The sequence below is a fragment of the Aulonocara sp. 'chitande type north' Nkhata Bay genome, linkage group LG6, assembly GCF_057382095.1.
Source record: "Aulonocara sp. 'chitande type north' Nkhata Bay isolate Kocher_YH1m ecotype deep benthic linkage group LG6, A_spYH_male_GT1.1, whole genome shotgun sequence".
Lineage (NCBI taxonomy): Eukaryota > Metazoa > Chordata > Actinopteri > Cichliformes > Cichlidae > Aulonocara > Aulonocara sp. 'chitande type north' Nkhata Bay.
This window is the reverse complement of record NC_141349.1, coordinates 40,711,087-40,738,083: the sequence shown is the minus strand read 5'-3', so window position 1 is coordinate 40,738,083 and position 26,997 is coordinate 40,711,087. Positions and strand designations below refer to the sequence as shown.

The following is a 26,997-nucleotide window of genomic DNA, read 5'->3' as shown; positions in this document are numbered from 1 at the left end:
CACAACTGTCGAGAAACTGATCGATGAGTCCGTGCATGTCTTGTTTCTTTTTTGTTTTCTTGACCATAATGCCACTGATGAAGTGCAGAGAGGCTATACTGGATATAGGGAGAACACAAAACCTTAGGGAGGGCAGTGTTTCTAAAAACAATAACAAAAAAAGCACTATCAAACCCCTCCACACACAACTCTGCAAGAGTGTTGCATTGCTCAAATTTTGTAAGCGAAGACCAAGCTTCAGCCCGTCTGCAGCTTCAAATCACAAAAACCTGCAGCTTTGACATGAAGCGAGGACAGAGGCTGAGGCAGCCACAGTCGCGATGCAACTTTTTTTTAGCAGTTTTAATAAAATGGCACGTGTAAAACCAACTGTAACCCTGTCAGCTTACCAATTTGAATAACTTTCACAGGTTTTCACCTCAGCGCTCGGCAGCTCTCTAAAACGTGTTCCTGAGAGAAAACGCTCCAGGTATTTTGTACTGAAAACTAATATTTTTCTCCATATCTCTCCTCTCAATTTTATGACATTTCTCTACTGTCCACTCTTTTCTCTCCACACATTTCCCTTCAGATGTCTTCTAAGGTAACCCTTGTTACTGTCATATTTCAGGCCTGCTTCCAGAATAAGATGACTGGGTGCACATCAAAAGTTAGTGAGGCCGATCAGCGTACTATGGATAGTCCTGGAAAACGCCAGAAGATATTCTAATGGGTGTCAGACCACATCTGTAATAATAAACTGAGGTGTAAACACTCGTCATTAAGGGTACAGAGGTGGTCGTAAAATATCATCTTTATGAGCAGAAAAATCACAGCTGCACTAAATTAAAATTTAAAAGCACTTATAATAACTTATCTGTAGCAAATATGGATAACGCAACAATCCCTGTAAAGAGATAATGAATGCATTAGTGTGTGTATGATATCCGCTTGTTCACATTTTAGTTTTTGATCCACATTATCTAAAGTGTGTCCAAAAATCATTGACAGCATTCACACTGAGGAAAACAAATGCCTGAGAAATATCTGTTTATTTTCACACCAACAAGAGAAGCAGGACAGTGTGAGAGCCTTTAGTGAAATACACGCGTGTCATTTAAGCTCAATAAATCTCATTATGAGTCTCTTTGATTTGTTTGGTGTCTGCGTGGACTCACCTATCCAGCACTCCAGTCTGGCGCAGGGGGAGGTCTTGACCACATCAGGTGGGTCCACTCCCACGTTGAGGCACAGCACCAGCGCCACGCTCACAGTCTTCATCTGGGGGCAGACGCAGAACACAATTCAATCCTCACACATCAATACACAAATCAAAACAGGCTGGTGGATTATTTTTAACACCATTAAATCTTTATTCATGAGAGAAAATGCCATGAGCACCCAGACTTGTATTCCAGTACATCCTGGGAGTTTTATCCCGGTACACCACAATCTGCTGCTGCAGGCCAATGAAGCTCCACTGGAGCGGTGAAGGTCAAGTGTCTCACCCAGGGGGAACCTAACAGCAGTTACTGAGAGAAGAGATATACTCTTTCCTTTGGCACTCTCTGCATCTGGTCCAGAAATTCCCAAGTCTGAAGCTAATGTTGGTGCCACACCTTTAAGGCAGCGGTCCCCAACCTTTTTTACGCCACAGACCGGTTTATGCCCGACAATATTTTCATGGACCGGCCTTTAAGGTGTCACAGATAAATACAACAAAATAAAACTAGTACCGGTACCGAAAAAAAGAAGATTTATTCATAACACACGTGAAAAGACCCAGGAAAACCGAGTAAACGATAAAAACGATAACAAAATAACGCTGAAAACCAATAAAAACCCTGAAAACTATACATTTCACACCTGAGCCTCAACTCTCGCGGCCCGGTACCAAATGACTTACGGACCGGTACCGGTCCGAGGCCCGGGGGTTGGGGACCGCTGCTTTAAGGAATCTAACCTGTGACCTCAGAGGTGTGTCAGCACACAGGTCACACTGCAGGCATGAATTTTGAACACTATATATATTTAATGTAAGAGAGAACACAGTAGAGCCCACTACTGAGCGCTGTTACAGGGTGAAACTACTGCCCCGCCTTGCCTATAAATACAGTATATAACTGATAGTACCCCAACTATTATCTTCTCCATCGATTCTATTCTCTGTAGTTTTCCATTTAATTATTCGTTTTATTATTTATTTAATTATTTGTATTACTGTAGAAAGAGGGTGAGTCATGTGATTGAAAATGCATATTTTGTTTTGCGAAAAACAAAATATGCATTGGACATGTTTATAAATCCCAATAAAAGTCTCACTGAGCATTGGCCTGTAGTAGAACAAATATATCAAATTAAGCCAGAAGACTTGCATCAAAGAAACTGACACCACCACTGGTAGGGAACACCAAAAAAAAAAAAGAAAGAAAAGAAAACGGGGAACAAAAACAAACAGGCCATCAAAGCAGAACAACCATGAGCCAGGGGTTATGTGGCAGGACCTGACACATCAGCTTGATCAGGCAGGAGATGCTTCCAACAAGGCAAATTAAACATTTCACCAGCAGTAGGCAGTCACTCGTTCCTCCCTGTCAGTACCTCAGAGTGTCTTTTGTGTGCCACAGCAGACATCAAGCTTTGTGACATCCTGTGGTTCGATCCTGTAGCTCTAATGAGCTTGAATGAAGACACTGACACAAAGAGTTGACCTCAAAGGATTCTGACAGATAAAGACAGAATGATCAGCCGCCTAAACTCTTATAAATGCCAAAAAAAACCTATAACACCACTATCTGACACCAGATAAAATTTATGCAGCTGCACAGGAAGAATAGTAATTTTACTGACTATTACCAAACCTTTAACGGGTGAAACAAAATATTTTTCACAACTGCAAATGTAAAAACAGTCATTTGAAATGGTGCTAAATCATTTCAAATGACTAAATGTGACATTTGCACAGAGCTGAAGAATAACAAAAACTGCACGGCGGCATAAGCGACGAGCTATTGTCCACACAGCTCAAACTGTATTCTTACATTTAATATTACAGCATGAGGTTTAAAATAAAATATTCAACTCGCTCCTGTATAATTGTGTTTATTTTGGGGAAAGTAAGATAAAATTCTCCTTTCAGTCATTATTCTGGTAAATTTCAGACAAAACAAACCGATTTTTGTAACACTCAGTGTGACCTACATTTCTTAAAGTAAAAGTAGGAACCATTTTTTTAAAAAACAGACTCCCATTAGTTCCCAGAATTCATATTTAAACTTTAAAAATCATACTGTATACATTATTTATATTTTACCTTGTCAAATCAATAATTTCCCACCCTCTAAGTCTTGTGGTGTGCAAACACAGCTATGTGAGAACTTATCTTTTCACGTTTTGCATTTAAAATGCAAGCAGTGTCTCTGGAGCACATTGTAGTGGCTAATTATTCTTTGAGTTTTATTTTCTAGTTCAGTCTCAAGATTTCTGCTCCACAAGCCGACCTGCCTCTGTCACTGAAACCGCCCAGCAGGTCAAGTGTTTGTTGATGGTTTTGCTTGACCTGCGTCGAGTCACAGTTTCATCATCACGCCGCTCTGTGAATCGAAGCCGGGGGGGCGTTTGCTCTGAAACAGACGGCGCTTGAACTTCATAAGGCCCTGTGTGTCATCTTGGCTCCAATTACCTGGAGGTTAGCTACCTGCAGGGTTCCCTCACAGCAGCTCTGTGCCTGAAATCAGGTCAAACTGTGTGAAGTAAAATTTAGTGGTTGCAAAGCTTTGATGTCCACAACCACTTTTTTTATTAATTATGTGATCAGTTGTGCGAAACAGAAAGTTTGTCTCCAATTTACTCTTCAATTCTTTTCATAAGACTTTAATTCTTTATGTTTTACCACTGTTTTCCAATTGATGACAGCTGACTGCTACTACTTTCTCTACAGATTTATTAAGGCTTATTTGTGATTTAGCATCCAATAACCCAGCTAAAGCCGAATGTCTTCGCTTTTTTATGTTTCCTAAATCTTCTTTATTAATATGAAAAACAACAGATTATATTTCTCAATATATATTTTCTGTGGTTCTTTTGTCTGTTCTGTGAATTATTGCAGTGAAAAAGTCACTTGTATCATGTTCATAAATGATTAAACTAGTGATAAAACTCTACTAGGTTTACAAGGAGCCATTGATGGATTGCAGCCACACAGCATTATCGCCGCAGGCTAAATCCAGAAAATTCACGAGCATTACTGAGGGGGGCTCGATGACTGGCCAGCTAGGATCCCAGCGTGGGAGTTTTCCCCTCATAGCCCAGAGGTCTGCTGGATCTTTTTCACACTTTATGCATCACAAACTGTTATAAATAAACTACAGTTTTCTGACAGCTTTGAGTTGGAGTGAAATTGAGATAAACAGTGGAAAGTCCAATTGGAAGCTCAAAAAGCACATGTATGTGCATCAGTGTTTTTGTAGTGAGTATTTCATGCGTTGTGAATTTCTACAGGGTTAGAAAATTCTAGTGTAGTGCATAACTATGTACACAATTACAGAGGTACGATTGTTAATTGCCAGACAGGCATATTGGTAAAATGGTAAATGGCCTGCATTTGTATAGCGCTTTACTAGTCCCTAAGGACCCCAAAGCACTTTACACTACATTCAGTCATTCACCCATTCACACACACATTCACACACTGGTGATGGCAGCTACATTGTAGCCACAGCTGCCCTGGGGCGCACTGACAGAGGCGAGGCTGCCGGACACTGGCGCCACCACCGGGCCCTCTGACCACCACCAGTAGGCAGACATGAGGTTAGTATCTTGCCCAAGGATATTTGGCATGCAGCCAGGAGGCAGCCTGGGATCGAACCACCGATCGGCACATTTCCATCAGAGTCCTCATCACCGTCAATAGTAACGGTTTAAGACGTGCCGCTATGTGCATCACTGTGCTGCTTTAACCATGACAGTCTTTGTGGTGCAATAAGAGTGTTAAAACCTCCGCCCAGCTTTGTGCACGTTTTTTTTTCCCTTTTCTCTTGTTTACGACCCTTTTTGGCGTGAGTCTGAAAGGGATTTTTTCGTTTGTTACTGGTTCACATGAAGCATGGCCTGCAATCGAAATCCTATCATTTCCTTGGTTTGGACAGATATGCAGTGGCATTTTACGTACTGTGTCTCCACATTCAGACGGGATGCTTGTTGTTCGAGGTCAAAGTCATTCCTGTTGATTTTCCACAGCTTAGGCAGTGGGACACTTGTTTATGTGCACTGAATGGCATCGCTGAATGACTGCGTGCTCACGTACAACACCATGTAGGGTCAGCGGGATATTTCTAAGTCACCTTTGACAGCAAGCGATAAGATACCATCTCTGTCTGTACATAACTGAGCAGGGTTAAGAGAGCTGTTGTGAAAATAATTAAGGTGGCCTGTGCGTTCCCACTGGCAGAACAAAACACTGTTGTGATAGTGGGACTCAGCAGGACAAGCTCAACAGGTGCGCTCCTCCTTACACACAGATGAGCTCAGTTTCGCTTCACTTCATTCATTTCTACCCGAGCTCCTCAACCCACACTAGGTCCCACAAATGCGAAGTGATATAGAAGTTTTCTGCTTGGCTACACAACAGTATTCACAGAGTAGTCATCCAGTTGCTGTGCAGAACTAAACTAAGATGACAGCTCCATTACAGACATTGCATTGCTCACAGTGGCGTGACATTCCCTGACACTGAAAATAAGATTTAAACCTAATGAGGTCAAATCAATGAAATTAACAACAAAAACAAAAAACAAATCAAGTTTGTCTCTTTACATGAATGCAGCTCAGCTTTTAGACTTCACTTTTGCAGGCGAGCCAGATATTAGAGACAAACAATCTCCTTGATCTTATTTTGACAGTCACTTGTAGCTTGTTCACAGACCATTTATTTCCAACTTGGCTTTCCCGTCCAGCAGGCTTGTTGGCCAGGTTTCGACTGTGGCACTCACTGATATCGTTCAGCTGCTTCTCCAAAAAAAATTAGCTACACGCACGATTAAAGGTACTCCAACGTCACTGTACTGTAGTGGTGCTAGTGAGTACTTGGCAAATTAAAGTACTTGGAGAGTCCAAAGCTGAAAAGTTCTTTCGTGTGCATTTATAAATGCATCTTTAAATCCAATGATATCGCATCAAAGGGGCTTAAAGTATGCCATTACCTCCCTTGTCACCACATCTAGACCATGGTGTGGTTTCTTGGGATGCACTCTATAAAGATTTTTTACGTCCTTCATCTTTCAAAGAAGGATGGTGGCTTTCCTTCAAGCGTAATGTCCCCTGACACACAGCTCAGGACTCAAATTGCAGAAAAGTCAATGAAAACTCGGGCATTTGGAAAGCTATACATTTATTATGTCGGGTTTCCGATTATCTTGTCCAAACCTTCATATCTTTTCATCTAAATCACTTAAAGATAAGAAGCATGCAGTTATTTCTTCTGCTGGGAGTAATTTTACTCTGTTAGCACAACAAAAAACTGTGATCTCCTTATGTGATACACAAGTGCATCTGCCATTTGAATAAATATAGACGACTAAAAGCGGCTGGAGTCCGACTGCCAAAACAAGGTGATTTATCAGCTAATGTGCAGCAAGTGTAGGTATTCTCTGGCAGTCCTGCAAAACACCTACAACAACGGCCTGGGAAAGGACATAAAACACGCCACAAAGATGCCAGCTCAACTGGGAAGACCCAGATCAGATTTGCCCTTTTTAAAATACAACAGCTGAAATGGCAGCACACTTTAGAGACATTAATCCAAAGTCCGGAGAGAGGTAAAAAGATGTTTCTGTTATAGCAGGTAAAATGTCAAAGAAAACTGCTGAGAAAACTTTAAGGTAATTTTTTTTTTTTACACCACCAACTAACAAACGCCAAAGAAAAGCATCAGCCTTGTCAGTTCAGGAAAACTGCAAAAATGCATATAATTAAGATCATAGTGTAAACAGCCCTGATGAAATTATTTGTTTCCATTCAGCTTCCCACGCAGATAATTTATAATCCATTCAATACAAATTTGCATGAGAATAATGGAGATGAATGAGGGACAGCGTTTCTTTCTGTTCCAGCTCAACACTGCGATACAACATGGCATTTGAGTGTGACAGTACGCAGATGTGCGCCAAATTATTTCTACTGATTTATCTGCTTGTTTATTCCACTTATTATCCAATGCACAGTGAAAACAAAGACCAGTACTCCTGCATCAATTTGGTTTTTCTGGTTGGCCATCAGATATAATGGTGTCAATCTTCATGTGGCTTGTGTAAATGAGTTCCTAGCCTTGGGGTGGTGGTGGTGGGGCTTTCAGGCCTAATTGTGTAATTACTACTGGCATAAATAAAGTGAAAGTAACTTATTTTAAACTGTGAAATATCGAGGTGTCCTCATTCCCTTAATGTTGGTTATTTGCTGAATGGAGACCACGGGGACAAACATGAAAGTGCAGAATTTGCAGTTCCTTCAAAGGCTCAAAAGGAAAAAAAAAGTCAAAGCTCACAGAAAAATGCCAACTTTACAGCAGATATATTAACAGACTGGTACCTAAAAAGGAAAAATTAAAATATAACAAGCAAAAATACTGCCAATCAACGCCTTTGAAACAAGTTGTAAGTCGAGTTGTATTAAGGCCATTATAGCAGGTCATGGCCTCTTTGAGTGAAAGATGTAGCTGTTGGGAGTTTGGTTACTCAGCTGAAATATTTTTAGTTATCTGACAAATAATATGGCTTGCTGTGCAAAAATATATACATACATAGCATTAGCTGGTAATTTGTCCCTACATAGTCTTTTATTTACAGTCAAAGACATTACACACAGAGATATAGAACACAACAAACTATATAAATAGGCATTCATTCATTTTGTTTGTTTATTGTTTTTAATGTGTGCTCATCTCCTGAGCTCCATCAGTGGATTATCAACAGTCATCGACTGACAGGTGATCATATATTGGGAGCTAGATTTGCATTTAAGAATGACCTTTATTCAGTAAACATCGCACAAATTCATATTGATCAAAAAATGAGGTCAAGTATTTTCAAAGAGTTTACACTCCACGTAGTAATAATGTTCTTAAATGAACTTCAATAAACAACCTTGTTGGTGATTAAACCAGGCCGTGCTCTTCTAACATGTTTACTTGTGAAGGAATGAATCATCAATAATCATTGATTTTAAACTGTTATGTTGAATGCAAACTGTGTACAAACACAAACTTGAGTGTCTGTTACACTTTGATCTGGACTATATTTCAAAGGTCTTATTTGTCTGGAAGTAATATTAAGGTATTATTAGGTGCTTCAGTATATACATATACGCATACACACACATGGGTATGTGGCACGGGGCATGTGAGAGAGTATATATATTCTTCAGAGTTCAGGCTGACTAAGGTTCAAAGAGAGCAAGGATTGGCAGAGCCTCTCCGACTGTGAAAAAGGAAAATAACCTTTTGACCCTGAACAAGTGGTTCGTTTATCATCAGATAGGTGGCAGTGGGCTGTTAATTTGCTTGTTAGCACTAATCTGAGTGAAAAACTCAACCAAAATTAGATAATAAAGGCATACTGGCCCTCGTGGATTTCCAATAATATCATGGAGAAGTGAGAGAAGAATTAAGTAGTTAATTCTTTCCTTTGTACAGTCTGCTCTTTTAGTGGGATAAATAAAAAGGGGTGAAACAGAAGAGGGAGTGGGAGGGAGATAAAGTCTGTACGTGCAGCTCAGTGTGTGTTCATGTCTTCCTGTTTCAGCTCTGTAGATATAAGTGGTTGCTGTCCTGCTCTCATTAACTACACGTGACTCCGGGGGATTTTCCTGCCATTTCTATCCAGGCCCTTTAAGACTCCCATACAGCCCCGAGCACCACCTGCTATGTCGATCAATGGACCCTGATTAATCCATTTGTTAGGCCCGCCATAAATTAAGGTTATTAAGATGGTGGAGCGCATTGATCGTGTGCCATAGCAGCAACAGGTCAGATATTGGACGCTTAATCTTAAAATCCAGAAAAAGGCCAAACGTCACTACACATTGATCTGCTTTTTAAATATAAAGACTACGTTTTGGAGATCAAAAAGTTGCAAATGTGGCAGGTACATTAAAATGGAGGAAAGAGTGTTTACTATGTTATGAATTACTGTAAACGGGAAGCAAGGAGACAAAAAGGAAATGGACCCATACATGGCTGGTAGAGGCGGACAAAGACTGTGCTGTTCAGTGAAGTTTTATAGTTTTCCACAGCTGCATTTTCATTGTAGACGACAATAAAGCACAACACAAAAGAAACTCTAGTGGGAAATCACGCCGCTCAGCTGCCCGATATTTCCATCGTGATTCTAAAGTTACTCACGGGTGGCTTCATCTCTACAACATTACATTCATCTCTATACAACAGTCTTTAAAGACATCAAGGCCTTTTTGCAGATGTAGGAGAGCTCAGGTGAACAGGTGAACCACCAGTGGATGCTTGCCTGACTCTACAAGCTAATAGTAAGCTAGTGGTAAACTGCACCTCTATTATCATCGTCACCGTCATTAGTGAAAAAGTTACCTATTTTATAAACGCACAATAACTTATACAACCTATAAAAAAGGTTAATTCTTTGTTATCTAAGCCTGTGCTTTTTATCTGTGGCACCATGACAGATCATCAGGTGTGCCATGGGAAATTATTTCACGTCACTTAATTAGTCTATAAAATGATTATTTAATTACTGCAAATAATCGGCCATTGTTGAGCATCTGTGTCTTTGATGCAGTGACTGGCAGAATAATAAAATACTCTTTCATGTTCGTGTGAAGCAGCATGTAGCGCAATAATGAATTTGTTGAATTAAGACAACATACAGTGATGAGACATAACAACAATGGATAAATATTTGAAAAAGAAAAAATGAAGACTCCCAACTGGGGCCGGACAAATTGATAATACAGGTGAAGTGTCTGGCATGAGTGGTGGTCCAATCAAAGCAAAAACTGTGAGCTCGAGGCAATCCAGCGAGCGTTGTTTGTCTGGGTTTCCTTTCACTGGAGATCCAGCTGCACCAACTCTGTTATGCTTAGTGTGCAGAGAAAAGCTTAAATGCAATCTGTAAGCTAAACATCTGCTACTTCAAAACAAAAACGAGGACTATTTTCTTCAACTTCAAAGAAAACACTAAGAAACAGGTAACTTAAATGAGAAAAGGTCTCCCAGAGCTCTAAAAGCAAGCTGCTTAGTAGCGAATTTGAAGCCAAATCTCAAAAACAAAAAAATATCAGCTCATATCAGAATGTCTTGAGCATGGAGAACGTCTGTATGAGCAGTCGTGGACGACATAGCAAAGGCTTCGTTAGCAGAGAGAAAGAGATCCAGTGCTGGATCTTGCCCCACGAGGCGAGTGTCTGTGTTTGATGATTTGCACACTTGTTGCTCCTTAAGAACTGGCTGTGGCGCAGCAAAGTACCGACTTGTGTTTGACCAACAGCGTTTTTGACTGATGACGGGTGCGATGATGCAAAGCTGTTTCAAGTTATGAGTGGTGTGCAAAGGCCGGCACAAATGCTAGATATATTTCAGCATATGAATGAACTGAACACATAAATGCAAGGCCAAAATGAAAACCTACTCACAAGCACAGACAAAATGGATTTTGTTCAAAAGGTGCACCTCTGGCAATAACATCTAGAAAGTGCCATCCTTTGGCATGTTCCCACTCACTCCAAAATGGCAAGCAAATTTCAACAATGCTGCACAGTGAGAGATAATAGAAAAGCATCTAAACACTCTTTAGAAGTTGTCGTTTTATTTCCCCTCACTGTCACTGAATGACTTGACTGGGGCCGAGAAAGCAGCAGTTTATGGAAAGGATAAGACAGTATAGGACCAGGAGAAACCAGCATAGCTGCCATAAAAACTCAAAAGAGAGCGAGCTACTGAGAGCTATTGAGGAAGAGCTTCATGTGCCATCAATCCATTTTCTTCCACTTATTCAATTCAGTGTCGCAGGGGGGGTTGGAGCCTATTCCAGCTGCCAGAGGACAAGAGGCAGGGTACACGCTGGACAGATTGCGAGTTTTTCACAGGGCTAACACAGAGAGACAACCATTCACACCTACAGCCAAGTTAGAATCACCAATTAACCTAATCCCACTAACTGTGTGTCTCTGGACTGTGAGAAGAAGCCGGAGTACCTGCAGGGAACTCGCAGAGACATAGGGAGAACATGCAAACTCCACACGGCCAATTGATAGATTCAAAAAGAGGACGTTCCCGCTGTGAGGCAACAGTGTTGGCTTCATGTGCACATTTCTTCCATTCCTGCCAGTATATCAGCTTTGTGATCATCTAAACAGGGCTAGGTTTCACACCGAGTGAATAGAACCAAATAGAAAGAGTAAGGCCTCGATTCTACTCTGTTGCGGACACAGACAGTTGGAGACCCGATAACCGAGCCGTCATCCCGTTTACACAGCTTGAAGAACACCACATGTGTAGATGCTAGTTATAATGTAAATTATGGAGTTCTTTTCCTAACAGTCACAAAGAAAGTCACACAAAAAATTTCGCATTGACCTTCACAATCCACATTTGACAATAACATTTACTTCACACAATTTGCCATTTTATAACATTTTTGGTTGGTGGTGTGTTGCTAGACATTTTTCACCTACATGACATATGTCAATGCAACCAGTACTGTGGCAAACATGATTGACCAATAGAATTGGGACTACATATTCATATGGAGACGTCTATTTACAGAGATTACGGTCAAATAGTGAAAGTATGAGATTGGAAAAGTTAAGTTGCCCGTTAGGACAAAGTCGGACCATTTAAACAATCACCAAGTCGCCCTCTGAAATACCGACAACCTGCCCAAGGTCCACCCTGTCTAGTACCCTATGCTAATGTTGTAAATGGCCGTCTCCAATTACATGTGTGTGTCTAGTCATTAGTGGGGTTTCTCTTGTCATGTTTTATTTGCACTTTGAGCCAGGTTGAAAAATAGAAGCTAAAGAAATAGCTGGAAACATGTAGGAAAAAAAACAACTGTCACACACACTCTCATGTTTAGCTGTTTTTTTGTAAAAAAGATAAGAATGTTAGCCTTTTTTGCAGCTATAGGGGATTTATGGCATCACTCTTGGCTGGAAGCAGTGCTTAAACAATGGAAAAAATACAAACTTTGTCCAAAAACCTCTCATTTTTAGCTTTTTTTTTGTAAAAAGATAAGAATGTTAGCCTTTTTTGCAGCTATAGGGGATTTATGGCATCACTCTTGGCTGGAAGCAGTGCTTAAACAATGGAAAAAATATAAACTTTGTCCAAAAACCTCTCATTTTTAGCTTTTTTTTGTAAAAAGATAAGAATGTTAGCCTTTTTTGCAGCTATAGGGGATTTATGGCATCACTCTTGGCTGGAAGCAGTGCTTAAACAATGGAAAAAATACAAACTTTGTCCAAAAACCTCTCATTTTTAGCTGTTTTCCACTTTATATTTTGGTCATTTTAGCCTTTTTGGCCAGGGTGAAGGGAGTATCTGCCATCAAACAAGAAGACAGCCGCATGTAACTACGACGGTGTTTGCTAGTTCACCTTACGTGCATTAATGTAATAACGTGGTTAGCCTACTCAACGTAAATTACACACGAACAACATTAAGCTACTCACGCAGAGAAGAATGGCTGCTGCTGCCATCATCATCCTCATCATTTCTGCTACACTGGCAGGGCTAGGGGCCAGGACTCTACTCTTTGGGTTTTTGGGGGATGTTGCTAACTCCGGGTCCGATAACAGGCAACCCACCCGCAGTAGATGTGCTCGATGTGAGGTCTCGCAGCAAGCTATCAAGTAGGGCGAATTTCTCGGCTTTTAACAAAATGCTATACGTCACCAGGTGTTTCATCAGATTCGAGGTGTCACCTCTTTTGCACGGTATCACCTTAAAGCACTAGGGCAGGGATAGCTCAGTAGGTAGAGTGGTGGCCCCATGATCGGAAGGTCGGGGGTTCGATTCCCCTGAGGTACCCCTGAGCAAGGTACCGTCCCTACACACTGCTCCCCGGGCGCCCAGTGGCTGCCCACTGCTTCACTGAGTGAATGGGTTAAATGCAGAGAGGGATTTTCCCCACGGGGACCAATAAAGTACACCTTCTTCTTTCTTCTTCTTGTTGCAGGCTGCTGAGTTTGCATCTTTTGCTGTGAAGTACAGCCAGACTTTTGACCGCTTCGCTTTGGGCATTTTTAATCTGTAGCTCTGCTCTAAAAGAACGTACGTACCTGGGCCCGCCTACTATCCTTGCAAAGGTAAAATGATTGGCTAGAATCCAAAGTGTATGACATCTCAGGAAAAAAAGCACCGAAATAAAGCACCAAAATGTGCGCTGCTTTTCTGGTTACTACTGTTTGCCATAACGGCACTGGATACCGGTACCCATCCCTACTGACGTCACTAGCCGTGTCTGGGCCCAAACTACGCTTCAGGTCCTAAAGTCAAACGAACACTGCGGGATCACTGAGTTGAGATTAAATAGAACAAGACACAAAGCATTGAAACAAGTTAAAATCACAACAACCTTATTAAACGCAGAGTAGTTTGGACCCGGAAGCAGGATTCATCATATCATCACTTAAAGACCGGATAGCTGCATTTATGTGTAAAAAGTGATCTGGTGCTTATGTAGCGCTTTTCTACTCTACTTCAGCACTCAGAGCACTAAAAAAGATTTTGGCATAGTTTAAACTTATTTGGTATTTTGACATTAGTTCTATTGAACAAGGCTGATGCTATTTCCTACCAGACAGAAAGCCAAGACAATATCCCACATCACACTGTTTACTTGCCAAACCTTCTACATCCATCTCAACCACAAGAGAATGACTGATACAGTTCATCAGTCTTCATGGCAAATGAAAACATCACCATTATCTCTGCACTAATTACAGTAACATAAAGAGGAAACACAAGATGGTGGAATGGAGATGCACTCATATCAATGCAATACTGTTTTTGAATTTCTTGGAAGTGTCAAAAAAAAGAGTGTAACCTCATCAAAAAAAACAAAACTTCTGTTCTTTCCTGACAGCGTTAATATTCTGCTCCTGACAAGTCGGGACGTTGTTAACCAACTGGTATTTAATTTGGAGCTAGCAGTTTAATGGAATTTGCAGATATTTAAGCAAAGTCGCTGTTTTAATCAACGTAAAATCGTTAGCGTGCAATTCTTTTTAGCACCTTGCAAATACATTCTGTTTTCATGGCTCGGTAGCTAAAAGTCTATATGCTCCCTAATGAACTGCACGCATTGATTGAATTCAACTAATGAAGCAGAAGTAAAACCAGCACAGCCCACCTGTCTTGTTTCCACATTATTATTATTATTGTTATGAGCTTGGATATTGATGACTTATTGATTTCATTATCGTTAAGCTGAAAAACGCACCATGTCTGGAAACCAGCAGGGAAAGAAAGGAGACATATTTAATTGAATCGTATGTGTGTGATCAATAGTCAGAGAAACGTGTGTTATAGGTCATTTACCAACCAATACAAACCACAAAGCTATAAAAACCAAGCATTACTCCCATACTCCCTGCCATATAATAATGAATTCCTAGAAAACACATTTAATTTGGTGATCAGAGTCCTGAAAAAAGGAAAAGATTGCCTTGAGCCATGTGTAAATCCAAAACAAAAAGGTCGCTAAACTGCCCGATAAGTCCATTAAAATCTTAGACGGGGAAAAGAAAAGAAAAAAAAACAAACCTCAGGCCTTTTTTTTTTTTTGAAAAGTTGCTACAACAATTCAATATTCTGCTTTGACTAAATGTTACAACAACAATTTTTTGTCACTACAACAAAGTAACAAAAAACTCATTGCTGACAATTTTAAAACGCTGTCACACCATCATGGAGGAAAATCAGTGAAAAATGAAGCCACACTTTACTTGTATCTCCAAAATCTGATGTCCACAGACATGTCGAAGGACGAGTCACATTCTGGGTTTGATATAAGATGTGAAAACTACATGAAAGACAGGGAAACCAGCTCTTTCCAGCTGGTGTAGCTTTGCTTTTGTCTTTTGATCAGCAGTAATAAAAAAAACACAAGGGAAAATAAAAATGCACAAGTACAAAATCAAACTACCTCCCTACACTGTGTTAACAGTGTATTGCATTATGAGCAAAATAGTAGGGCTGCACGATTTTGCATAAAATGAGAATCACGCTTTTTTGGCTTAGAATTGAGATCACGATTCTCTCACGATTTTCTTTTCCAGTATAAATATTTATTGCACTTATTAACTGCACATCAACTTCGTAACAGTTGAGACTGAAGATAAAAACAATAAATAAACATAAAAACAACAAATGTCTCACGTTTTGTTGTTGCCGCAAAATGTTGTACTGCTTGAAATTCCGTCTCCACCGTTGCTCGACGCTGCGTGTATAGAGCAGGTAGTGCAACAATAGAAAAATAGTTGCGGGACGGCACTGTGTAGTGTTTGTCTAGGGTGTTGATCATTTTCCTAAATCCCTTGTTTTGCACAGTGTTGATGGGAGCCATATCTTTGGTCAGGTGATAAGTAATAGTCTCCGTAATTTCTTTGTGCCTGCGGGAGTTCGACGTGTATAGGGAAGCGCTGTATAAGGTTCCCGTTATTGATGTTTGGGTGGTTGACCGGGACGGATTTTCTCCTGTCACTTTCTCGTCATCCCTGACGTGCTCTCCGTTGTTTTTTCCCTGCTAATTTTAGCAGCCAGCTTCTGTATCACGTGGTATAAGGCTCCGCCCTTGTCATTTGTTGAGCAGGAAGAGTGAGCGCTTGTTTTCATGCAGATTACGTCCCGGATCAAAATGCGGTACAATCGTCGTCGTTTTCTTTTTTTTCTTTTTTTTTTTTTTTTAAATCGTTGTCATTTGGAAATGAGATCGCACATAAGTATGAATCGAGATCGCGATTTTCTAACAATTAATTGTGCAGCCCTACAAAATAGAGTTCAATATTTTTCATTTTTAACACTGGAAGGTTTGGCCTTTTCATCTTTATGCAGAAACTGACAGGCAAGATAGGATCAAATTAAGTGTTGTTTCTACTAATGCGTCTAATGCGACTTCTGTAAAGTGCAGTCTGATGGCTGAAATTGGGTGTATAAATGTATTTTCCATATTTTTTAGATTCTACACAAGTTTTTGACAGATTTCTAAAATATTTGTCGTCTTGTTTTTATGACAGGCAGTCTAATAAGTTTGTTAAACACTGTATCCAGAATGATGTGTAAAGGGGTCGATATGAACTTCTCACCCACCCGCTGATGATGCTGTACATATCCTGTTTAGCTGTAAAATTAATGCTGATCTGCCTTCATGCCCAACAACCTGAACCAGTCCTAAAAACAAGCACAATGAGGCCATTCCTGTGACAGACAGGCTATCGAGTCGGGGCAGGGTTTCGTCAGCGTTTACGAAGAAACTGTTACACTATAAGAGGACAAGTTTGCATCAACCAGTCTAACGTCAAACCGCTTGCAGCTCAACAAGGGATTGTGAAGCATGACAGGTAGGAAGCGAAAAGTTCCTGTGCATGCATGACAGCTCAAGTTTCATGCTGCTTTGAGACAGTTTATCTATCATTCAAAACAATATTTAAAGCCCTGATGCCATTACATGTTTTAATATAAATGCAAAAGAAAATAGAAGTCTCTTTGGGAAGGACGGTAGGCAGCGGGGCAAAGCTCACAAACTGTCAAATCCCTGCAGTGTAGTGGTGGCAGCGTCGTGACATGAGGTGTTTAAGGAAGAGAGAATTTAAGGAAAGGAAGTTTTTGAAGAAATCCTGGAGTGAAAGAATTGCCTTTCAACAACAAAATTTACCAAAGCAAATGACTAACTCAGTAATATTATCAAAGATTCAGATGTTCCAGAATAAATATTTAGCCATTGTGTCATTTAGCTTGCAATCAAACTCAGTGGCTCTCCACTTCAAAAACAAAAAAAGTGTGTACTCTGTAATCCACCCAATTTGAGAAAATTCAAGGAGAACCTGTTAAAGGTTAGCACAGCACACTGAAAAAAAGGGACTGGCCATCTCTTGGATTTATGTAAGCATCTTGCATGTATTTAACACAATTGCCTCATGTTTTAAAGATAAATGTAACTATATAGTGTAAAAACTACATGATATGCAGAAAGGGTGTATTAAATTGTTCATATCATGTTCAGGTGAAGTAAGTCAATAAGATAGCAACGTTAAATCTCGTGAAACCACGCGTGATTTCATCTCGCGGGCTTTGGATCGTGGTTTAAAAAAATGCATCCATCTCAGTCAAGTCGAGCAGCCAACTCTACGTTTTTGGTATGTCTTGATTTTTTGAATTAATGTTTACCATATTTCAGCCAAATGTAGTTAAACGTCTAGAGTGTCGCCATGTAACATGCTAAAAAAGAGCCGTTAGCTTATTTGCTGTTTTATCTGTTGTCAAAGAATTGGCGCTTTTTCATTTGAATTTGTCTTTGGCACAAGAGCCGTAATATCACATTAAACCTAATTACGAGGCACTCATAACATAATTTGGTTTTCTGTGTGAATAGATTTGCCAACTGACTCTTCAGTTACATTGTGTATTTACTGCACCGTGGTGTTAGTGAGATTTTGGACATTGAACAGCTTTAGCTAATATCATCAGCGGCATTATGCTAGCTTACATCCCTACCCCTCCTGCCCTCACCTGCTGTCCTTTTGTTTTTGTTTTTTTTTGCTGCACATTGAGAGACGACCTCTATTCTGCATTTCACCAGGAGTCAGCTGATGGATTGTGGGTTCAAGGTGTTATGGTAAGAAAGTATATACTATTTTCGCTTAAGGTTTCTGTAACTTAATTATAATAGGTTTTTTATAATTATTAGGTGCATGCATACTCACCCTATTAATACAACTGAGAAATCCAAAATCTGCCATAGGTTTAACCTGTATGTATTGTCAGAAAGGTGATTACTGGACTCGCATTAATGCACACTTGAACTGAAATGAGGTTGTAACTTGTGGGTTCTTGGGTTGCAAATCAGAAACAAACATCTTTGGATTTTTTTAATCCCATAAGATCTGGAAACACAGTTTTTATTCAACAAAACATTACTGATTAACCAAGCACAGTGCCTGCTGTTATTTCAAAATAATTTTATGTCATTTTAGATGAAATGCAGCATTCCAGTGCATCCCAACCATGCCTTTACAGTCAAGGTTTCTGACGGAGCTGAGTTTTTCTCTGACAGTCTGCTGAAAGTGTTTGCAAAGTGATCGGGGGAACAGGGCACAAAGCTAAAGGATGTAGCTGCCATGATGACAGTAAGAACTTTAAAATTCTTTAACTACAAAGTGTATATGTATTGCATTAGGTCAGTAAAAGATTTTTATGCTGCATCCATTGAAACAGTCAACTATTACCCGTGAGTACTGATTCCACCGAAAGGATGCCATAATTTTCGTTATGCATTTACTGGCCCACTGAGAAAAAATCTTTTTTTTTAAAATATATGTTCTGGAAACTATATATCCATAAAGTTGATGTCAAACAGGAACTTTTGATATTTCTTTGTAGATGCTGGTGTTGCATGTTGACTGGTTTAAGTTTTTGTCTGGGATCATTTTCTTCTGTGCTACTGAAAAGTTCACAAATCTCTGTTTTCTTTGTTATAATACTTTAGGATGACATTAATGCTCGAAGGGAGTCTCATCAAAGTGCTCCGCATCTGTGTGAAAGACAATTGCAACATCTTAGTGCAGGAGTTCATGGTGTTTTATGAGTAGATTGTGGCTTTGCAACATTTAAAAATGCATTTAGTTATCCACTTGATCCTCATTGGACTGGTTAGGACCAGTAGTCCTCTTTAATAATTTGAAGTTCACATGAGGCCTGGTAGTGAACTCGGCCGCCCCCCCTTGAGGCCCCACCCCCCTATATTAGGGGTCACATCAGTGTGAAAAAACTTTAAATTTGTCATTCTAGTGAACAAAGGAAAATCCCACCAATATTTATATTAGCTTTTGTTTGAAAAAAAAAAAAAAAAGACCAACTGACCAACAGCTAACCAAATTGTGGGGAAAGTCTAAATTCTAACATCTTCTGAGTGACATAACCTGGATTTCTGATGGGTTTTTGTTAGTCTTTCTAACAAAAACTAATGTAAAGCATTTGAAATTATTATGTTTTTCACTCTGTCTTAGAAACTCTGTTAGACCATGAATGGCAGCATGGCAGGCAACTCTTTGGCTATAGCTATTTACTATGTTGCTTGCATTGGTTTAAATTACTCTAACATTAGAACTGGTAGATTCAAAAGAGATGAGTTTAAAAGGGAATCTTAAAGAAATGTTTTGTGTTTAACCAGGACTTGACTGAGGCCACTGCACAGATTGAGAAAACCACAATGAACATCTGTCTCCAGAGGATGCACCAGGCAATGACTTTTCTGATGTTGGCATCATCATCGAGGGTATAGTAGTTCTTCAAGATCTGGATAACGTGACCTTTGCAGTAGCCATGCTGTTTGGACCTTTTTTATTCCTTCAAGATGAGTTACCCATCACAACTCTGCTACACTTTTGAGGTGATTCAAAGGGTGGTAATGGAGTTGGATGCAACTCAGCTCTCAAGAAAAGCTCACAACTAAGACAAAACTACTCCTGCAAGGAAAGCTCACTGTTATGCATGCAAGCTGATCAGCTCTAGGTGAGAGGACATTTAAATCTCACACTTGTTCTGCTGCATTTTTGAAGCTCAATTCCAGGAACAGATCGCAGGGTTCATTTTTATATACTCTGCAACTGCCATGAGGACGAGCCGTTTTTTGTTGTTGTTTGTTTTTCCTTTTGCTCTGTACAGCATTTTGGCAGCATTTTTAAATTTCTCTTTGTATTTTTTTCTTTCTTTTACTAGTGAAGAGATGTAGCGTGAACAGTTATGCAGTCTAAATATCCCATATGGGCCGTGTGAAATGGTATTTTCAGTTTCATTCAGTTGAAGTAAGGAACGTTGAATATTTCTAAGTGTGCTGTTTTGAACCAAGATGTCACAGTATGATCAGTGCTGTAATTTTTGACAGTCACTGTATCAATGTTATTTTTGCATCTCTTGAATAAAGGTTTTGACCTGCAGGTGCTAATTTCTTTAGTTATTGGGGTAAAATGGGTAATGTTAATAGGAAGGTGTTTGCCAATTCAGTAACCTAATTTAATGTTAATGGAAACTAACACTACCTCAAATTGTTTAGTTATAATTGTTGTTTAACTGAATCTTGATGTCAGAGGCCTTAAATAGAATGTTTTGATTTGTTCTTTCCCAACATTTTTCAAAAGAAACAGTCTAATTTCTTTGCTGTGATTGATTCCAGAGAACACGGAAGAACTGACATTATTTAACTGTTGATTTATGTAGATTCAGTAGAGGAGTAATGTCAGTTTAATTCTTTACCTACTGTCAATGCAGTGAAATTAGACATGTTGTTTTTAAAGGTTACTGGTGGATGCCAGCAACCATCTTGGAAGAGAACAATACAATCTGTTATAAGGCCTCCATTTGAAAATTGTGTATTTGATGCTAGAATATAATAGCAAAATGTAATTTGAAGATAACATGTAGCATTTAAGTGACCAAGTAGTATTGGGTAAAAGTTATTGAATGGTGTTGGGATAAAGTGAGAAAATTGTGAAGGATTAAAATATTTCAAGAGCTCAAATTACTTCATCAAAACATGTTTAAGTCACATTTTATCAACACAAATTGCACAGGTTTATTGAACATGAATAAATTGTGTTAATTTAACTCAATTGTTTAAGTTGCTGCCAAAGCAAAACATCTGTGTGCAACAAATGTCCACCATTGAATTAAGTAAATCCAACAACATATTTTTTTCAGTGCAGCATCATCATTCTGTTTTTAAATCATCCCCACTTCATATTTTTCACCTGATGGTACTCATCCCATCTTCTGTGGCTCTGCACACTTTGAAAACCCCAGAGGTACTGGGAATATTTTGTGGTCTTTACTAATAAAAAAAAAAAAGTCAATTAATTGATTAATAGTGCAACTTAATAAATTAGAGAATTGTATGTGAATCCAAAATGGAGCCAGCTGCTAATGATTTTAGAAGACTGGTAGTATGAAACAAGAAAAAAAAGCCCAAGAACACAAAAACTCCATGCAAAGCCAAAGATGGCTCGAGCCTTTAGAAGGTTCTCAAAAATAAATGAGTGCAGACACTGCAAGCTAAAGCTAGCGTAACAACTATTCAGTCACTTGAAAGCTAATCAAGGCAAATATGAAGCACTATTTTGTTTAAAATGCTGATTCTTAATACAGTCATACCAAGTGTGACATCTGTTAAAATGGTCAGTGTCAGCTGATGTTTGGAAACTATTGGGCTAAAAATAAAGTGTACATCCTGAGAATCAATAACGCCCTGCACTGCAATCCATTATCTCTACAGGTGGATGTTCAGGTTTTTGTGCCATCAAGATAAAGGTTTCATGCTCTCTGTTCACTGTGGGGGAGGGGAGGGACAAAAATAGATATGAAAGTGCTGACAGCACTAGTTTAGGTTTTTCAGTTTATCGATGGGAGTCAATCAAACCCCTGAAAAAAAAGAAAGAAAAAAAAATCACTGCAAACCTAACCCCGCTCATTAACGCTCAGTCAGACTAAATGCTCGACTTCAGGTCTGACAGCTCGATAAAAGAAATGTGATCCTTCCACCAACCTAACTACTACCACGACATGCTTTCTGATCAAAAATGACATGGCGCTTTATTAGTTAAAGTCAGCTGCTCGTCACCTGACTTTGCCCTGTACTGTACAAGCGTTCTTACAGGATATCTGATAGCTGTTATCGTGATTCTACTTGGTAGGTTCAGCAGCTGTACACACAATCCTGCTTTGCTCCGAGTGGCTGCAGATGACTGCAAACACACAGATGACTCAAAAGCTGTGACTGAACCAACAGCGGACTAAACACACAATTTGAACCAATAAGCCTAGTAATAGTGCAGGTTACCTGTCACCATACCGAGTCAACTCAATGTGTCTCACAGAACAAGACCTCTGACTGACCTCTGTTAGAGTCATTTGCCTTTTTCTTCTCTATAATACGCTTTGGTCTTGATTTTAAGATGTAAAATGCCCAGACATTTAACACAATGTTATTAAAATTGAACTAAATCATGAACTTTCTTCCCCAAAGTGCAGAAAGAGTTTTTTTAAAAGCCTTCTCACGGCATGCCTCTTTTGCCAGCCTTAACTTTTTGCTGACCAACTTGTTCTCTAAGCAAACTCCTATCGATACTGTCAGTCACCTTAAATCAGCCAAAGCACTACATGTGGTCTCAACTACCAGAGGTGAAAGTATGTGAAGCTGCAGGTCTAAACCTTCATGTCATTAAAGGGTTTCTACTAAAGCACTCCACATTATCAGAACTCCATCACCATCATCATCATCAATCAACTAGATAAAAATTCTGACGAATGCAAAACTCACTGGTAAAATGAACCTAAGAAGCACTACAGCCTCATCTGTGTCCTTTATGATTCTGCTCTAAGATCAGAAAAATAAACAGAATTAAACAAAACTGGCTAATGTACACTAGCAGCAATCAGCAGCAGGACTTAAAGTTAGGTGTCCGTCCGGTCTCGCTGCGCTGGACCTTTTTATTTATTTTTATTATAATAGAAATGGTGGTGTATTCAACACCACGTTTTCTCAATGTGTCCACAGCAGAGGATTTGCTGTTTCTGCTGCCTTTTAAAATGTTAGCATTCATGTTCATGTCACTTCTGACAAGATTACGATTTCTGACACACACGAATTTCAGTTTTGCGTGTGCTTTGAGTGTGCTCTGCGAGTGCCGACACAGGCGGGTGTAGTTGATAGCTGCCTGCTATGCTTCACCTTCACTGACCTGACGCCAACTGCCAGAAATTGCAATTCTACTAATGGCCACTTGAGGCCTGGTCCAAAAGTGAGCCAATCTGCCTAGACTCCCATATTAACACAACTTTACAGCATTAAATACATGGTTCAGTATCAAGTTATAAAAATTGTTACAAAATTGTTACAACCTACATGGAGACAATTACAACAGTTTTTTTCAGTAGGTCGCCAGTGAGCATCTGCTAGGATTCACCTCACCTAACCAGAGTCACTGACCTCTCAACCATAACTGTGCCGTTGTGCCCAGAGTATGTTTAATGAAATTATCTGACAAATAACATGGGATTCCATGTGGTACAAAGCTTCCAAGCAATCTGCTGTTCCACTTCAGTTGATTAAATAGTGGTTCTTCTAGAACTGATGATTTAAAAACTAATTAGCAGGTATCTGTGTATCTAGGCTGAGCCAGCAACTTAGTACTTGCTGTCTCATCTACATACGGTCACTTCTTGCTCAAAAGGAAACAAAAATGGACAACCAATCTACGAACCAGAAGATGACTTCAAAATGGCTTCAACCACCTTTCACATACTGCGTACAATCGACATTGATATCTTAATCATGTTTTTCAGAAAATAAAAAAAAAAAAACATTCAAATGCATTCTGAATTCCCCAATCCCCAGGCTACAGTCAAATTCAAAGCTAAATTCTGTTCTGCATAAGACACACAAATAAAGCTCTCGTAGCCCAGACATGTGAAAGGACACATTCTTCTTCCAAGTTTACAAATGAGGACGGAGGGCCTGAAAATGCTCTGAGCAATGAAAGATTTAACACGGTTGATTTAGCATGACTTCCTGATAGGAATGTCCATTTCAGCTAGCCCATATTACCTCTTTTAAATCAATAGCAGCTCCACATTTAATGATGCCTTCATTTCCCTGCAGCTTGACACCTCAGCGGGCACTGCGGAGTAATTCAACTCATGTCCTAACAGCAGCGAAGTTTTAAATTTTCATCTGGGTGAATTTCTACAATCGGTGCAGAGTTTCTGAGGGTTATGTACAACTAAGTGACATTTGCCATCATTATAATGGCAGTGCTCTGTAGCCGTGAGGCGATAAAATAATCAGGTTGGTAGCACTGCAGTGGATCAAACGGCAGCTTTATGGGAGCTGAAACACACGGTGACCATTCATGTGGGAAACCCTTTTAGGTTCCCCCTGAAAGCGTAGCATTGGTAGCTGGTAATCAAGCAGAATGAAATGAATTGGCAGAGTAATAGAGACGAGGGTAGCCAGTGATTTGCTGCTGTTTAAAGACTGATAAGCTCTTGAAGCACAGCATGTAGCATCAAGGAATTTGATTTGTCTTTTTAATGAGTTGAATTTTTGAGAACTGACCCCGTGGATAACCATTTGACCCACCCTGTCCTATAAAGCAGGAATTTTCTGCTGTAGTTACAAACCACAAGAAATCCTTCTAGGATAAAAATTAATGCTCAATCAATACGTTACATGAAAGATGATATCAGAGTTTGATCTTTTTGTGGGAACTGCTGATTAGAGGGGGAAAAAAAAAAAACATACTATAATATTTATCTTTTAAAAATAACAGTCTTTCTAAAGCTACATCTAAAGCATCAAAACTCATTAAATTAAATCAACAATCTTAGATTTCCTGTTTTATTGGTTCCTGCTTAAAACTAACAGTCCCATCAGATATATGAGCATGAAAATGCAGCTATACAAGTCGCTATAAGCTGAGATAAAAGGAAAAACAGCCTCTGTGACCTCAAAGCAGAGCTCACACAGGAAACATCCTCAGGCTCTTGATTTACTCCTGTACATGGATGAGAAGAGAAATTACCCTGTCCTTCATCCGCCAGCTCTGCGCCAGGGCCTTGGAGCCCTCAATCTTCTCTGAGTGCCTCTTCTTCATGAAGGCCAAGGGAAGTTTCCAGTCATTCATATCGGCCTCCTCTTCCTCAGCGAGGCCCACAGCCGGTGAATGAAGCAAGTCTGAGTCCATTTTCATCAGGGCCCTGCTGGGAGAGCGCTCATGTTAATGTCACTGGTTTGATTTTGAAGTGTCTTTGGCTGTAGCTACTGGGTATCCACAAAAAGATTGGCAGGCTCACTTTAGCCATTTAATTGCTGCATATAGTCGATATTGACATTAGTCTCAAAAATAAATAAATAAAAATCTTAAAACATAATTTGGAGACATTTCCAGTCCAGATGCAGCCAAATGTGCTACTGTGCAGCTATTTTATTAAGTAATGGATGATAAATAATAAAGAAAGTAAAAACAGAATATATACACAATAGATGTAAGCAATCCTAAATACATTTTTGATTACCAACTGAGATATTCATAGGAAAATTTAAACAGCAATAAAAGCGCACTGTCAGATAACTGCAGGAGGCCTGTTCAGAGAGCTCGAGACTTAGATCCAGATTTAGATGAATTTATTCATTCAAACGTCTTCAGTGTTTAAACAACATGTAAAAGAACTTTTGCTTCCTTTTTCAGTAATAAAACGTTTCATTATATTATCTTAGCACAAGTATAAAAAAATTAAGCATCATGACTTCGATCCACGTCTCTTTGTGCAGCTGTTGAAGTTCTACAGGATGAAGACGTGACCTGAGAGGCAGCCGCCCCTGTTTGTACATTATTGCATATGTTTGTCCCTCTTGGCCATGCTATCATCACAGATACAAGCCATTTCTTTTGGGCCAAAGTCTGCTTTGTCAATATGGATCACCAATCATCTGATAAAGTTCCGTCCTCTTAAATGCTTCCTATACAGGATTGGTGAGGGTTTATCCAAGCTGGCATTAGAAAGCAGGGGTAACACAGTCAATTTATAATTACTAAAACACTTAACAAGCATTGTGGGAAGAAGCCAGAGTACCTGCTACTGTCCGATAAAGTAAGAACAGCTCCATCCCTCCTTGTACTGTTGTTATGGGCTATACCAAGCAGACTGTTTCTACACTCAGATAATAATCTGATTATCAACACTGGCAGCTGACTTTTCCACTTTATGCCCTTTAAGTCATGGGATGGTGGTTATGAGTCATTTTTATGCCGTGTGAATCTGCTGCTGTGAATCCTGTTTGAATGAAACCCACAACAGCAACTGAAACCAAACACACTCACATCTGGCTTCCTCCACTTTATTTGAACAGGCTAGCTGCCTGACTCTGTAGCAAAGCAACAGCTGTAGAGATGTTTCAGCTCTACAGCTGGAGCCACGGGACAGGAGGTCGATGGGTTTTTATCTTTACTGCCTCTGCATTCGTGCTAAAACGGCCCAGCTGTGTTAAACTTGGCTGCACGGATGCTGGCGAGCAGCAGGCTCAGTCCAGTCCAGCTAGCTAAGCTAAACTAGCGCGGCTAATGTAACAGCTCTGCTGTCAGGTGTCAGACTGCACCGAGGCCAGTAATATTCACTTAAAGCCTTTTTAAAGCGAGTCTCTGAACCACACACGCGTGACAGAGATAAGGAGACCGATCAAATGTGCAGAAAAGGCACCTAGAGTGTCAGCGAAGCGTGCAGGTGCAGACCTTGGTGCGGTGGGATTATCAGCCCGGGCTGTGGAAGCTCTCCTTCTCCGGACAATGACAGACACGGTCGCACACACAATCCTGGTCAGCAAATTGTAGGGCAGCGTCCAGAGCCTGTAGAGTAAGTCAAAGCCGTCAAATCCGAGCTGCACGGGCGCGTGTTTGCAGGGGAATCTGCGGCTCCTCTCCCCACGGCTCTTCGCTATGGGAAGGGGCTGCAGGCGAGGCCCATCTTCACACGGACAGTCTGCCACAGCCACACGTAACGGCGGCCGCACTTATCAATGACTGGGCTCGCGTGGACTCCTTCTACGTACCAGCGGCCCTGGTAGTCGGCTCCGAGCGACGGTCTTCGAGGAAATCTCAAATAATTCCGGGAATTTCTCCGAAGAGGCACTTCTTCAGCACTTCTGCAAGGGCGCAGCCATCTTGAGTTGAACCCAGAATGCACTGTTGGGGCGGCGAAGCTGTCGTGAAACGTCACAGCTGTTG

The 26,997-nt window shown here is 40.1% G+C and overlaps 1 protein-coding gene and 1 long non-coding RNA gene across 6 annotated transcripts in view; one reads left to right on the top strand and one right to left on the bottom strand.

Moving 5' to 3' along the window:
- Window positions 1-26,997, bottom strand: part of rptor (regulatory associated protein of MTOR, complex 1) — a 209,372-nt gene extending 182,375 nt beyond the window's left edge. For 3 of the 4 annotated variants that reach the window (XM_086296970.1, XM_086296971.1, XM_086296972.1), the window contains exons 1-3: window positions 26,506-26,634; window positions 24,799-24,973; window positions 1,158-1,260 (exon numbers count right to left, since the gene is read on the bottom strand). In XM_086296970.1, coding sequence (XP_086153096.1) covers window positions 1,158-1,260; window positions 24,799-24,966 — 271 coding nt within the window. In that variant the 5' untranslated portion in view covers window positions 24,967-24,973; window positions 26,506-26,634. Of the gene's footprint in view, window positions 1-1,157; window positions 1,261-24,798; window positions 24,977-26,505; window positions 26,635-26,822 lie in introns of those variants that run through there. The other variant, XM_086296973.1, reaches the window with a different exon arrangement.
- LOC147328532 (uncharacterized) lies at window positions 17,077-21,084 on the top strand. Of its 2 annotated transcripts, XR_015129954.1 has the most exons (4): window positions 17,077-17,840; window positions 18,199-18,351; window positions 18,711-18,798; window positions 19,395-21,084. It is a non-coding gene; the product is annotated as an uncharacterized LOC147328532 (long non-coding RNA). The 2 variants fall into 2 exon arrangements; XR_015129955.1 differs by lacking the exon at window positions 18,711-18,798.